Source organism: Galleria mellonella, unplaced genomic scaffold (assembly GCF_026898425.1).
Source record: "Galleria mellonella isolate WM207_F2 unplaced genomic scaffold, CSIRO_AGI_GalMel_v1 utg223, whole genome shotgun sequence".
NCBI classification, from domain to species: Eukaryota; Metazoa; Arthropoda; class Insecta; order Lepidoptera; family Pyralidae; genus Galleria; species Galleria mellonella.
The window spans coordinates 120,706-136,339 of NW_026442042.1; the positions used below are offsets into that span (position 1 = coordinate 120,706).

General features: G+C 31.2%; 2 protein-coding genes across 6 annotated transcripts; one reads left to right on the forward strand and one right to left on the reverse strand.

Annotated features, from left to right (window-relative positions):
* The first annotated feature begins 191 nt into the window (after positions 1 to 191).
* Positions 192 to 8,755, forward strand: LOC113517220 (cyclic AMP response element-binding protein B). 5 transcript variants are annotated; one of them, XM_026901816.3, is made up of 7 exons: positions 192 to 449; positions 648 to 930; positions 1,164 to 1,313; positions 1,609 to 1,771; positions 2,522 to 2,593; positions 6,905 to 7,027; positions 7,124 to 8,755. In XM_026901816.3, the coding sequence occupies exons 2-7, from the start codon at positions 781 to 783 to the stop codon at positions 7,324 to 7,326; spliced, it is 861 nt and encodes a 286-aa protein (XP_026757617.1). In that variant the 5' UTR covers positions 192 to 449; positions 648 to 780; the 3' UTR covers positions 7,327 to 8,755. The 5 variants fall into 5 exon arrangements, with proteins under 5 accessions (XP_026757617.1, XP_026757618.1, XP_026757616.1 ...); XM_026901817.3 differs by having other exon boundaries at positions 197 to 449; positions 766 to 930; positions 7,136 to 8,755; XM_026901815.3 differs by having other exon boundaries at positions 200 to 449; positions 766 to 930.
* Positions 8,756 to 10,004: 1,249 nt separating this feature from the next.
* On the reverse strand, positions 10,005 to 12,934 carry LOC113517232 (UV excision repair protein RAD23 homolog A). The gene is made up of 2 exons (XM_026901836.3): positions 12,820 to 12,934; positions 10,005 to 12,738 (listed from the first exon to the last, which is right to left on the reverse strand). Exon 2 carries the CDS (start codon positions 12,478 to 12,480, stop codon positions 11,500 to 11,502), a length of 981 nt encoding a protein of 326 aa, XP_026757637.1. The 5' UTR covers positions 12,481 to 12,738; positions 12,820 to 12,934; the 3' UTR covers positions 10,005 to 11,499.
* Between the last annotated feature and the right edge of the window lie 2,700 nt (positions 12,935 to 15,634).

A 15,634-nucleotide genomic window follows, 5' to 3' on the forward strand; every position in this document is an offset into this window, starting at 1 on the left:
AGGCAGCACTAACGCCTCACTAATTGCTTTAGTTATTTAGATAATATAAACTATGTCAAAAATGAAGTTTGCAAATATTGAGAAATTTTCAGTTATCGCAAAATAAGGTCATTTAGTGTAACTATTTAAAAATATTTTATTTGTATTAAAAAAATTTGGTACCACAGATAACATAATTGGATAGACGTCAAGACATAACAAATACACAAACAAGACGAATTCACTGTATAGGTTCTCTGATAAACAGATACATATCTATAGTGGGGAAAGAAAAGAACGAAGGAAAATCGCGCATGCGTCTGACAAATTTCGGCCATATTGTTATGACGCATACGAGATCATAGGTCTCCGCCAGTGACGAGTCTTCTCGCAGTTGACGTGGCTACTACGTACCATCCCGTTCGCCCACTCCGGACGCAGCATAGACGGTGACGAGGAATACGTAACTGGTGAGTGCTTGTAATGAAGACAAAACTTGCGACCTGTCACGGTCGCTTAAATTTGGCTTTACAAAATATGGATGTTCTGTATAATTTAAGAGTACTTCAGCAACATAGACAAGTCTTTCAAATAATGAAAAATATGTTGCGTATAAGTTAGACGCAATAAGAAAATATCTTGACTATGACGCGATAATTCCGTTTTAGGGATTTCTTATCTCCACAATATGGTCAGGAGAGAACCTAGTGATAAATATGAAAGATTCATTCTACATTAAGTGACAATAGTGGGAAGAACACAGAAAGTTGACCTTGAATATTTTAGGTGACCTTAGTGGGCATGGACGGAATGGTGGAGGAAAACGGCACCTCCAGTGGAGCTGGCTCTGCGGATCCATTGAGCGCGGGATCTTCCGCTGCCGGCGCTCCTCACGCTGTCGTTACCAGCATTGTGCAGCTTACATTACCCACACAGGCTTCTTCTGCACAGGTGTTTGTTTTGATATGATAACAATATTATGTATTTATAAACTTAGTGTTTGATATAATAATAATAAAAGATATGTATTGTAGATTATTGAGTTACTATTAAAATTATATTACAGAAACACACTTGTGTAAACTAAGCTGCATTTATTTTTCTCACTGAATCTTATTAGAACTTAAATTATAATGTGACTATATTTTTAATTCTTAGTGATAAAAACTGAATTTATTTTTCAGGCTCAAAGTGTAATACAACCCAATCAACAGTCAGTTATACAAACAGCATCCAATATTCAATCTGTTCAGTTACCTAAAGGAAATGTTATCCTTGTTGGCAAACCAAGCTCTGTAATACATACTACCCAAGGAACTTTGCAAACATTGCAGGTAAGTTCAGCTGTTTAGACATATTGATTAAGAAATGCTGTTATACATTTATACATTTTAAATTTTAATAATGAGAATATGTTTTATATTGAAAACCTGTGATTTTGCTTATGTGACTCATCCAGAACATTATTTGTCTTTGTATAAAACTTTAATAAAATTAATTCAGCCATATGATATGATAATCATGATGACATTTATAATACTAGTTTAATTAAAAATACAAAAAAATAAATTGTGTATGACATACATGTTACTGTTAAATATTGCATAGATTTGTATTTATTAATTTCAGATAAAGCCAGAACCTAACACAGTAGTGGGTACACAAGGGCAGTCCTGCAGTGATGATAGTTGTAGTGATGATGAAAGGCCCAAACAAAAATATCGGGAAATGTTGAGTAGACGTCCATCTTATAGAAAGATACTCAATGACCTTGGAGGAGCTGAAATTGCTGGTTAGTTACCATTGCATGATTTTAAATATTAAACTGCATAACCCTTAATTGCCTATTATAGAATAGTCTAATAGTGATAATTACATTAAAATAAAATAACTGCAATGTATTTTGGCTTTGAAAAAGTCAGGAAATTAATTTGATTATATAATTACTAGTTTTTAGTATGTGTATATACACATACTCTGTTTTTTCATTTTTTGCATATTTATTAAACAATCTTGGCTTGTATTTTTATTGATACAAAAGTTGATAGAATTAATTAATCTCTGGAATGAAAGATTTTTTTTTATATTAGAGTTGTAGACTTAACAGTCTACAACTCTAATATAAAAAAAAATCTTTTTTTAAGTAACTGCTTTTTATTTTTATATTACTATTTTCGTTAAAAATATATGCTAAGATTGTAATGTAAAAATGCTAACTAAGAAAAAACAAATTATAACTGTTACATTTAAAAATGTAAAGATTGTGCTTTTTGAGAGTTAAATTTTAAAATCCATATACAATTAATTCCAATTATAAATTATATTCAGTATATTAAATGTATGGTTACAATTTAATTACTATTATAAATAAAATTGTTCAGGAAATTTTAAATAAAGGTACAACAGGTTTTGTATTTGTTGAATTGTATAAGCCATAAAAGTACTTTCACATATTTTTATAAGACAATAATAAAGAACTATTTACAAGGGAAGGTTTGACACATAAGGTATTGAAGAGTATAAGAGCCTGATAACATTACAGAAAATCGCATGGGATCTAAACCAGGCTGTGAGAACGAAGTGTCGCTGTCATCTCCTTTGTCCTTTGCGCCAGGTCAGTTTAATGTGCTGCCGCTGACACTACTCGTTTCTGTGTGCAACATGTGTCACTAACCTGTTTCAATGCATCAGTTATATGTTTTACATACTTCATTATCAGTTTATCACCACCAATTTTGGAGTACTTATTCCATTAAATATATGTTTTCAGCCACATTTCGTTTGAGATCTCTTCTTACTATTCTGGGCTTTTTTTTTTTTTTTTTTTAATGGATGATAATGAAATGGTAGCCCCGTCTGCGCTATTGGTATACGCTGGCGGGACACCAGTGAGGGATGATAGATGAGGGTGAAGCAGGTCAGTTAGCCCATCGTAACAAATTCAACAATAAACCAATCACGATGGTTTCCAGGGGGAACCGCGAGGAGGTCGACCTGATAGGGTTTATTGCTAGCAATGGGGTTGCTAATCCCCATTACTAACAATCCCTTCCCCCCACTATTCTGGGCTATACATTACATATATGAATTTCATAATTTAAATAAATGGCCGCCTTGCCATTATTCAATTATTCATTATAAGAGTTTAATCTTAGATCATACAAGACACAAAATAACATATATAGTGTAAATTGTCAATACTTCATATTTCAGAATATCAATGTCTAAAAAGATCTAAATCTTAATAGATTGATTGTAACAAGAATTTTAAAGCAACTATGTCTCATAATGTACAAATTATCTGTATTAGAGAAGTAGAAGTGGTGTCAAACCAAGTAGCGAATTGTGTCTTTAAATTATCTATTATAGTGTACTTATTTATTTTATTGTTTTAAATTGTAATACATAATAATTTCAAATCTAATATAATATGGTAACGTAAGTGTAGATTTTTTATTTTGAATATAAAATATTAACTTTGTCCCCAGGAATATCAATGTATGAATATAGTGTCATGGGCCTCAAAGTGTATTCTGTAATGATGTCCATGATGCTGCTCATGTTTATTAACGATAGTAGCCCCTTTTATCAGCTTATTAGTTATTCTATGTCCTAAAAAAAACAACATCGTTGTTAATTAGGTTTCTTATGGTATGACTGTCTGTTCGTCCGTCCATTCATCTGTCACAGCCTTATATCTCAGCAGTTATTATTGTTATCGATTTCAAATTTAGAATTGTTTTAAATAGCATTGTTCCGCACATATTTCATAGAAATTGAAAAAATATTTTTATTTGCTAAGGAGCCAAAAACGAATACTAAAAATTGCAAAATTGACCTACAAGTGGGGTACCATATGAAAGGGCTTCATTTGTACATTTTAATACTGATTTTTATTTATTTTTATGCTGCATTGTTTTTTAGATATGAAATTACGACATGTAGTATCAATAATAATAACTTTTAGGAAGGAGTTGTATGTCATATGAGAAATACAATAAAGGTAATTTTACCTCATATTTATGTACGGAAACCTCGGTGTATGAATTCAACTTGCACCTGATCGGTCCCTTTTTATTTTTACATGCGCATTAATCTAAATTTTAATACAAGTTATTAAAAAGTACATTATAGTTCATATACTATATATAACATAAAAAAAAAATTACGTTTTGAGACATGTCTTTTGATCTTTTAAAATTTAGATTTTTTTACTTTTTATTTAAGACTGATATTCTGAGATACAATCTTTTGCACTTCATGTGTTATTTTTTCTGAGATTAAACCATTTTAAGAACCTATTCTTATCAAGTTTCACCTAATTTTCAATCACGAATTATAGGTATAATAATTTATGTGTTAAATTATACTAAAGTACTCGGTCAATAATATTGTATGTATGGTATTGTTTAATTATATATTCGATCTTATTTACATACATACCTACCTTAATACTAATAATCAAATAAATTATTTCGAATGATATTTACCTACTTGGCATATTTAGGAATTAAACAATATTGACATATCTTTGCATCATAAATGCATAATTTTTATAGTAATTAGATGCATATGAGGTTATAAATCATCAAATTATTTACATATATTTAATTTATAAATAATAAGCTAAATAACTTATTTGTATATTATTTTATTGTCTTATTTTTAAATTATTGACTTAAATAAAAATATTTGCCAAGGTTGTTTACTAAATATACCAAGTATTAAAAAACGTACTATTACTATATGTACGTATATAAACGACTTAATTATTATAAATAAAGTAATAAATCGTCTAAGGCTAAATTAATAAATATGTGTCTCTATCTGTATTAGGAAGAAAAAAGTCGTGAGTTTAATAATGCAAAACAAAATTATATACAGTAGTAGCCCAACAAAAAGATGTCGTCATCCTACACTGCCTGATTGACATTCTAACCGATGACGTAATCTAGCGCGAGCCGTGTAGGTGACGTCATGCCAACCTGTTTCTTGTGTTATGGATGTTTATATCTAAAAGTTTTATGTATTCATTTTGATCTCGAGAAAACTATGAGAATTATCATTACCTATTTAGGATATTTTTTCTACCTGTATTGTTTGGCAATATTCATTACATACCTATCTTTTTTTTAAACAAGTGGCTGTAGATGATTGACTTAATTACTCCTAAGATGCATTAATAATCGTATAAGAATATCACAAATACAATAATAATTTACAATTTTAAATGCTATAATATCTTATTTTTATTAATTAAAAATGTATGCTCATTATTTTGCGATTCTAAATAAAAAAATTTGCAACTTAAAACTCTAATTCTCCGATAATGACATGACGTAGATTAACAAAATAGATAAATGGAAATGCTATACTCCCTGAGTTGAATTAAAATTGATTTGCGAAATATATATGCATATTGAGCACCTTGACACCAATCCACTGATCGACAAATGTTAATTATCGATTAAATTACAGTTAAATAGGTGACAGTCATAAGCATAATGCGTCAATACCATCTGGCCAAAATCAATCCATCTTTTCTAAATTTTTTATGAGCCCAAAATGATATATATTTAGTGCCAATTAAAAAAAATAAATTCACTAAAATACATCTTCCACTCCCATTAAAAACCATTATTATATTCCATAAATATTATACAATTTTTTTTTAATTTATAATCCAAGTCCTTTGCTTAATTGTATACTACGATATTTTAATTCCATAGTCTGATATTTAACTGCTAGATACGGTTCTTTTACGTATAAAACTATAGATATAAAAAAGCCTTAGATATACCAATAATCAACATATTGTAGGGTATATCTATAGAGACAAGTCTGCAAGGTGCAAGGATATAACCAGTATACATCAGTTCTTTTTTTTAACGCTGACAATGAAATAATAACCCTGTCTGCGCTATTGGTTTATACTGTCAGGATATCAGTAATAAATCTCGTGTATTAACATAAGAATGAAGTCTGTCATTTAGCCAAACGTGAGAAATTCACTAGGAATGAATGACTATGGTTTTATACTGAGGACGTCGTAGAGGTCGGTTGTATACGGTAAATTAATTTTTTTTCATTGGAATGTAAATGAATGCCTCTCTATCTACGCTATAGATATATAGTAGCCGAACACCAGTGAGGGTAATACGATGAACGCAGGTTAACTGGCCAATCATGATGAATTCAACAATAATTCACCACGATGGTTTTCAGTAGGACTGGAGAAACCGCATGCAGGTCGACTTGATAGGGTACATTGCGAGCACTAGAGCAGTTAGATCCCATTACGAACAATCCCTTTCCTCCAGGGAAATAATATATTAGCTTCTAGTCAATTTGATAAGGTCATTAGGATTTTACTAACAATCCCCTCTTTTCCGCTATATTCACAGACTGTAGATGAGGGTGTGTGTGTACGCCTGTCTACCATAATATATATACATCTTTTACATGTGCCAGTCAAGAGGTTCACGAGTTATAGTGAAATATTTTTATAAATTGTTTCAGTGCATCCAGATGCCCCTTTAAATACATACATATAAAATTACTCTTGATGTAATATTACTACCAATAAATAAATACATAGAAAAAATATCAATGGTTAATTATTTAAAAACTTGTGGAATCATTAACACAAAATTAACTGTATCCAACATACTGCAGATTTATTATTCATAATTATTATACTATAGTGATAATGCAATAACATACCATCACAAAACTAAATAATTAAATGAAGTCATTGTTTTAGTATATTGTTTTCTAACCAGAGAGCACAATCTTTATATAGTCTACTTATTAATAGCCTATTAGTTATTAATACGAATCTCATATTTCTTTTTGTTCATATGTAGTATGTAAGTACAAAATAAATAATTATATATTATAATTTACAAAAGGATATGTATTTTAGTGATTCCAGCTGGAGCACTTCAGACAGACAGTGGCTTACATACACTAGCGGTATCGGGGGCCGCAGGCGGCGGCGCGATTGTACAGTATGCAACAAATCAAGACGGTCAATTCTATGTGCCGGGTTAGTATAGTTTATTCAAATGCAAGTTAAACCTGAGATATTTCTTTAGATGCAATGTTTTGTCAAAGACACGAACAAATCGTACTATCTTTTTAGGTCCAATGCTAGAAGATCAAACTCGTAAACGTGAACTAAGACTACTAAAGAATCGGGAAGCAGCGCGAGAATGCCGAAGAAAAAAGAAGGAATATATCAAATGTCTTGAAAATAGAGTTGCAGTGCTTGAAAATCAAAACAAAGCACTCATAGAGGAACTTAAATCTCTAAAAGAACTTTATTGCCAACAAAAGACAGAATGAGGCCCAGCCGGCTAACCGGGTGTGCCGTTACCCTGCCGGTGAAAATTTGTGGCACACATGATCACTGTGCTTACATGCTGCTCTCAGAACAGGTACATGGGTTCGCTCCACTCTCAATGCAACGAGTCACGTTGGCGGGCTTGATTGATTGGAATATATTCAATTAAGTCAAATAAACTTCTTGGATTATCATTTAAGACAAAGTGGATTATTACGAAGTATTGTTAGATTATTTTGATATGTTAAATTGTTAATATCTGTTTTATAATTTTCTGTTATTGTTTTTAATATCAGTTTGACTTTAGACACAGTGAAAATATACGAACTAGGTAATAATGATAACGAAATAATGATTAAAATATTTTAAACTTATCCTAAATACCTATTTATAGATTTTGTTTACCATTCCTTTATACATTTTTTGTAATACTGTATGAAGTGAAACATTTTAAAAATTCTAGTGCCATTTTGGGTCAAAAATTTTTTTTAAAATAAATTATTCTTTTATTGAGTATTTGTCAATGTGCTCATAATATTTGATACAACAATTGATGTATGACATTTTTACTTGCCTGTCTGTTCTTTCTTGTCAATTGTGTTTCTACATTCTTTACAAATGGTCTTCATAGTTTCTATATAATTGTCACGTTAGTCTGTGATTCAAGATATTGGTGAAATTGTCCCTTTTTATTATATTTAACATGGTTGTTAATGAATTTTTACACCTATCAGGTGTTTGTGGGTAAGCCAAAGTTATAATATTTAGTTATTTTGTGCAATAGCCATATTGCAATGTACAGTTTATACCTATCACTATTTCTTCTCATAAGTGAGAAATAAGAAATGAAAATATTATGTACATTGTGTATAGAGATATAGGTATTGTAAAGAATGTATGTATAATAAAAGATGAAATTCCTTTGTATATAGTTTATTAGTTATTTTAATCTTGTGGGCGAGAAGGAATGGTTGCTGTTGTACATTAGAATGATAATTAATTTTCACTGCATTTCTGATTATAATCACAAATTATGAATCGTTGCTGGTGTAAATAATTGCGAATGACAGATTCCATTCTTTCAATTTGAATTCGCGAAATCTACTATATTTTTGTGAAAGGGTAAATAGTTGACTACCAGAGTTAAATTAAGATTTTATGATGTATAATTTGCCATGATTGACTTGACGAAATACCTATTTACTTTTTAATACCTATAGGTACTCATTACCATGATAAGATGGTATATTACCATTGTATTAAAGATTTATATTTTTCTCTTGTTTAAAGTAAGTCATGGCAAGTGATTTAAGATTAATGATAGACATTGTGCAAAGTGCCTTCTAGAATGAATAAAGTTTATACCAAGATAGCTTTTTATGTTAACTTAATGCTATTTATAAATATTAATAATATTAACTGTTTGATGTATTAATGTAGTTTTTTTACTATCTAAACGTACGGTAATAAGTTCTGCAAGTCTACCATGAAATGAAATTCCGAAATTTCGGACTCAATTTCGTGTTTTTGTTTATACCAAAATCGGACCAATAACCATTTATTGGTCCGTTTAACATTTCATTCGTCATACATCCTATTATAAAAGTCCAAAGGAACAATATTTAATAGTTTCAAATGCCATGTATTATGTAATTTTAACATCAATTTTTTTGTTTCGTTCGGCTTCGAAATTTCGGAAAATATTTCATGGTAGGCCCTCTGATTTCAATTGGGTATAGTAACCATCATAAAGCTGCAGCTGAAATCTGATATATTACAAATTACTGTAATTAATAGGCAATCAAACAAGCCTCCTGATTACGTATTTATTAAACAATTGAAAATTTAGCGAAGATATTGTAACTTAATTTTTGTATTAGTGCTGCCTCTGTACGTCATATTCTTTACGAATTGCCAACGCATGACGAAAGTCATGGGCATCGCAGTGTTTATACTCAGATGTCCATGGTGCTATTCATGTCAATAGGCAATGGTTACACCATAGTGTATTTAGTGTTATTGTACAAGGATGAAAAAAACCCACCAAGTATAACACAATAGTCCTCAGAAACGCATGAAGAGTGTTGTGGACGTATATTGTTCATTCTATAGGTGGTTACAGTTACCACTATCCGTCAGGTGAGCCAGCTTATTTGTCATTCTAAGATACATATTTTTTTTAAGTAATGAAACAACTATCACCGATGAACCGCGAATCTGTTTCAAAAGGTACCATCTAATTAATTTTTTTTTTAATTATCCAAAATCCTATGATTTTGGATAATTAAAAAAATATTAATTATCCAAAATCCTATGATATTTATCCTCTACTTACAATCGTGCCGAATTTATGAAGTAGGCATGGGAAACCTTTCATACATCTATATTTCTTAAACCTTGTTCCTACATCAGATTATAATGTCTATTAATTCTATAGATTATTCCCCTAGCACTTGCATCTTCTCACTTTCGCATTCAATACACCTATGTTCAATCAATTATTTATTTCATACTTTTCCATATTCCTAAACCGACGTGCAAATTTTCTCTTTTTTACACTAATACTTTTAATAAATTTGCTCCCACAGGTATTAAGAATGTCTTGTCATTGTCACATGGAATTTTTTTCTAATACAATTGGGAAGTATAATAAAATCTGAATATAAATAAAAAGCTAACGGTAGTTAAAAAAAATATAATAATCCCAAAGATGACACGGCGGTAGGATTGTGGCTTGGTCGGCGAAATGTAAGTACAATAAATGTTACGTTTACTACAATGGCTGGAGTCGACAAATGCCCGACTACTTCATCTGGATTTACAGTGTAGAACATATTATATGCATACTTTATTAGTTAAGCTGGCAAACGCTGTTTTGCCTCCTACAGACTAACCAGGGCAGACCGACCCCCAACCGGGTCCCTCTAGAAACCATCGTAGTTAGTTCCTGGCGAATTAACCACGCCTTCATTCTCATCTATCATCCCTCGCTGGTGTCCCGCCAGTATACCTACATCTTTAGGGCAGGCAGAGTACGATTCCATTTTCATCCCATTAAAATACATCTACTAGGTCCATTTTTCATCGCATTAAAAGCTATCTTATTTCTCAAGTTGGACCTAATAATTATACATTTAGAAAATTTCATTGAACTATTTCGTAAATTAGCATAAACGAAAATCGTGATATGGGACTTTTTAATATATTGCTCGTTGCTGAATTTAAGATCAAGTAAGAAAGAATATATTTAAAAACAATGATTTCCATATACCTACATTTATCAATGCGATATTTTACGTTTTATATTTTATTCAAAAAAAATTATGCTAAATTTTCTATCTAGAGACACACAAATATATCTAATTATGTATTTCTAAAATTAGGTATTTACCTATAAGTATGAAATTATTTATTTCTATGACTAAAGAGTACATTATAGTCACTATGAATTTACCCTAGCAAAATTTATTTGGATGGAATTGTGCACAGATAGATACATGAAATGGGTCGACAGTATCAAAATCACCAAAGGTAAGGTATTAGCGCTAGAATAATATTTAAGCTTTATGTCAGTTTGATAGATGACTAGCAGATTCTCGTTTTTTTTTTTTAATTTAAATATACAAATGAGCCCAACTAGTAGATCAGTTTAAAATATATGATCTATATACTATTTATGTTATATATTTAACATAACAGCCCTTGACAAATTCATTTTCAGTTACTTATACATAATGCTAGGGAACAAGCTAAAATACCAAATTAATTTACGAGTTTGAAGTGATCAAATATAATTCACATGTGTAAAACTAAATAAACAGCATTGTTCTACACTTTTCATTCATATAACTACTTTATTTACATTCCTTTCTATTTATTTAAAAAAATTTAAAGTTCAATTTGATTATAGTTTTGTTTACATTTTTAAATTTCAATTTACTTATTTCTTCCAAAATAACATAACAGTAATAAATAATGCATTTGAACAATAAGAAATTTATTAGACATGACAAATTATGAAATTCAGTGTAAAATGTACACATGAAATATACAAGCAGTAAACTATTAGGCTATTGACATAGGAAAACATATGAAATACACTTTTTTCATGAATGTTGAATTTATAATTTCGTCTCTCCACTTCAACAAGTTCATTGTTATAAATGAAAATTATTTTAGTCATCAAAATTTTGTGATAGCAGGAAATTAGCTGCCAGATTTTCATTTTTTTCACAAGCAAAGTATGCTTGAATTACCATATGTTCAGGAAAACCCAAAGCTTTTAACCTTTCAATAGCTTCTTTATCTTGGGGTGAAACTTGAATAATGTTATGTGGTTGTTGAGGTTGTGCAGAGTCTGCTATTGCACTCTCCTCTGTGGCTGCTGCTGCTCCAGATGCTGGGGGATTAACAGGCTCATTGAGCATTCTCACAAATGCTTGTTGATGCTGACTGATTGCTTGCAATAATGCAGGATTGGTTTGGCCAATCTGTTGTAAAACTGCATTCAACAAGTTAGGATTCTGTTGAATAACTGCACGCATCTGTTGAAACTGTGGCTGGTCACGGAGGAATGCTAATGGATCCTCATCTGACCCTTCTTCAGCTTCTTGTTCCTGAAGCAACTCTTCTGGTATACCTGTTATTAAATATTCTACTGCCCTTTCTCTATTATTGAATGAAGCTCGAAGAGCTTGTTCCACTTGTTGTCGATTGTAGCCCATATCCATTATACTCTGAACTGTTGATTCAAAGTCTGGTTCATTCGCAACTGCTGGGGTTTCGACAGCACGTTCTGGTTCTGTAGTAGTTGGGGGCTTTGGCGTTTCTTCAATAGAGTTTTTCTCTTTAGAGTCTCCACTTTCAGTTGAAGCACTTTCACCTGCTTCTGGCGCAGAAGTTGAGGAAGCCGGAGTTTCCGCTGGTTTTGGTTTAGTTACCATTATAACTATGAATTTCTTTTCATCTATATTATATGTACTTATCTTATTGTCATCGAGCAAAATCTTCCCGGCGTAAATAAGTCGTTGATAATCGGCCGCATAATCTTTACCTTTCTCAACTTCGATTTTTAGCTTCAATGCTTTGACAGTTTCTTCTGGATCAATCTCGATTTGAAAACTTTGTTGTTGTAATGTTTTCAAAGTCACCAACATTTTGATTGTACTGCGTTATTATTGTTATGTAGTGAATCAGTCACTTTTATATCCTCAAATAGATATCTAAATTCTGACTCGACAAAATTATGCAGTAAACATAACCTCTACAAAAAATCCGTCAAAAACCGTTTGGATACACGCAAGCGAGCCAGGCAAACGAAAGTTACCTAAACAACAAAATTGGAATCACGTTTTCCTCTTCATGTAACTGACATGACCAAATATAAATTTATTTATATATGTAGGTGGTATATTCTGTAATTAAAAAAAAATATTATGGATAAATATTATTTTGGAACCTTTGATGTGATAATAAAAATAATAAATAAAACATACCTATCCAATATAATTGTAAAGCTTGGTAATTACAAAGAAATATAAACATATAATCATCATTGCCAGATTTAAAATTTTTCGTAACTTTGCATAAAAGTTTTTATTAACGCGAAATTTTGGAATATTAAAAAGTGAATTAGACTTGGGAAAACTTAAGTAAAATTATTGTTTTTTTTTTTTAATTTTTATTTTAGTACTTGCAGACTATATAGAGCATTGTTTCTCAACCAGGGGAAGGGGGGAGGAGCCACTACCCCTGGGGGCTTGGTCGCGTTTTTATTAAAGGAAGTCGCAGTCTATTAAAAAATAATAAGAACTCGAAAGATTTATTTAACGTAGCGATGCATGACTTTAATGATCTGACTACTAATGACTAATTTCATTCGGTATACGTATTTTTTGGTGGTCACACCTATAGATAAAGTAGTGGTATAGAAGTAATGGATACAGAGAAAGGATTTTGTTTTTGATAATGTTATAGTGAGGAATCGCAAGACTTTTGACTTAACAATTTGGCTTTTTGTAGATCATGACATAAAAATAGTTGAGAAGCAATAGTATAGAGGTATATAAATATAATAAAATATATGAATTAAGGTAGTAATACAAAAAGGGTAAGACGAACAAAAAGTAAAGGGTAATCTTAAAAATTGTAGCAATTTGGAAAAAAATATTTGATGTTTCGGTGAAATCAAAATTCGTATCTGGCAACCCTACATATAACACATGTTAAAGCGAGATAGAGAACCGACGCTCTGAATTAGTAATTTTCGCACATTGGTCGCTTTTAGTAAAGCATAACATGTCACAAATTAATATGACAGCAATATCATGTAATTTTCAGCTATCACATTTGTATTTGTTAAGAAGTCAACTAAAAAGAACTATTACATGCACATATTTAACATTACATAGTTTAGATGTTTTGTCTCGTCTCGGGGATTGTATTTCCAGTTTGTTAGTACGTGACTACGTTATTCTACGTAGATACTATCCTTATATTGTTATTATAATAGGTTACCGACAGCACCCACCCTTAAAGCCGGGAGTCATTTTCTATCACAGCTAACGATTGCTAATTGTAAAAAATGATATTACGTAACATAATCGCTTCCTAATCATTCGTGATGCCTCTGTAAAGCGATTTAGAAATTAAAATTACTATTTTGAATTAGTTCTTTTTAATTTTTATTAAGTCACGGTTTGTTTAAAATTATGATTCTTTTGCAATTAATGATAGTTTGTGAAGTCTTTATTATAGGAAATCATTTCCCGCTTTAGGTTTTTTGAATGGGGTGAAAATAGAATGGTAACCCCGCCTGTACTGATGCAGATAAAATTATCAATTGGTTCATCGTAAGGATTTACTACGAATTAACAACGATGGTTACCAGAAAGATTGCATGGAAGTCGGCCTCACAGGGTATTTGCTAATCTTCTCATTGAGAAAATAAGAGATTGTTGGTAATGAGGCCTATCTATTTTCACCTATCGTCCCTTACTGTATCATCTACGGTGCTTCGCCTGTATATATAGATAGCGCAGGCGGGGTTATTATTCCATTTTCACACAACCAATGAAACCCTTCCTTTATCACCCATTAAAAAACCCCAGAGTTATTATTATTCTGCATTAGGTATTGGCAGAGTATAAGTAATAGTATTAAAGTATCGACACTTCCTGTCGCCTATTGCGATCTGATCTCACCCCCTCTCAAACACGCGTCAGCTACCCTACTTTAATGGATATCACTAGGGGGAGAAGGGATTTTTAGTAATGAGGATTAGTAGTCGTATTGCTAGCAATGTACGCTGTCAGGTCAACGTCCTCGTGCTTTCCCCTGGATATGATCAAGATTGATTTATTGTTAAATTTGTCACGGTTTACTAATTAATCTATTATATCCTCACTTATTATCCCTCATTGGTGTCCTGACGGTTATACCGATAGCGCAGGCGGGGTTACAATTCCATTATATTAATGGAAAATGGATGTCTCAAGTCTACGCTTCAATAGCCGCCTAAATAGCCACATGAAAATGGCACAAACATGTGTTTGTGCATAATTGAAAGCTTCGCTTGCATCTTGGAGTTGCTAGTAGACAATTCTGGTGTAGGTACGGTCCACCTGGTTCTTTACAGCAGAATGAGGTAACATTGAATGACGTATGACCAAAAACTAAAACCAATACTTATTTGAACGATCTTTGTTGAAGATTTCGGCCGAAACATCAAAAGCTAAAAAGTTAACCTTTCTTTTTTTTATATAATTTTTGGGGATTCAGTGTCATTGAATGCCCAAAAATAATGGAAATTTCTATCATTATGCAAAGAAGGGTTAAAATCATGAAGCCCATAAATTGACCGATCAGTTATAATCGAATTCTCAACCTATTTAACGTTTATAATCTAGTTTAATATCCAAATACATAATATCAATAGATAATTAATATTTATTTTCTTATTTGTTTGCCTATTTTATTACTCAAAAATAGTCAAATATTATTTGAAAGTAGTCCATTTATCTATCTGTGCCATTATAAAACATATTGAAATCGGTGATCAGTTGGTTTGAAAGGGATTTTGAAGACTAATTACGATGGTTCTCAGAAAATAGGATCCAAGGCCTCTGGTATTTAAAGAGCATAGTAAACAGTGAGTTTATAACTTAACTCATCTTTACAGACATACTTAAACTTTTTAGATTTTAGTGAAACTCATGTCAGTTTTTAATTATGGACTAAAATATAATGACAACAAAATTATTATATATATTAGATAGCTGCACGAAGCCTAGTGTTAACTATTCGCATTTT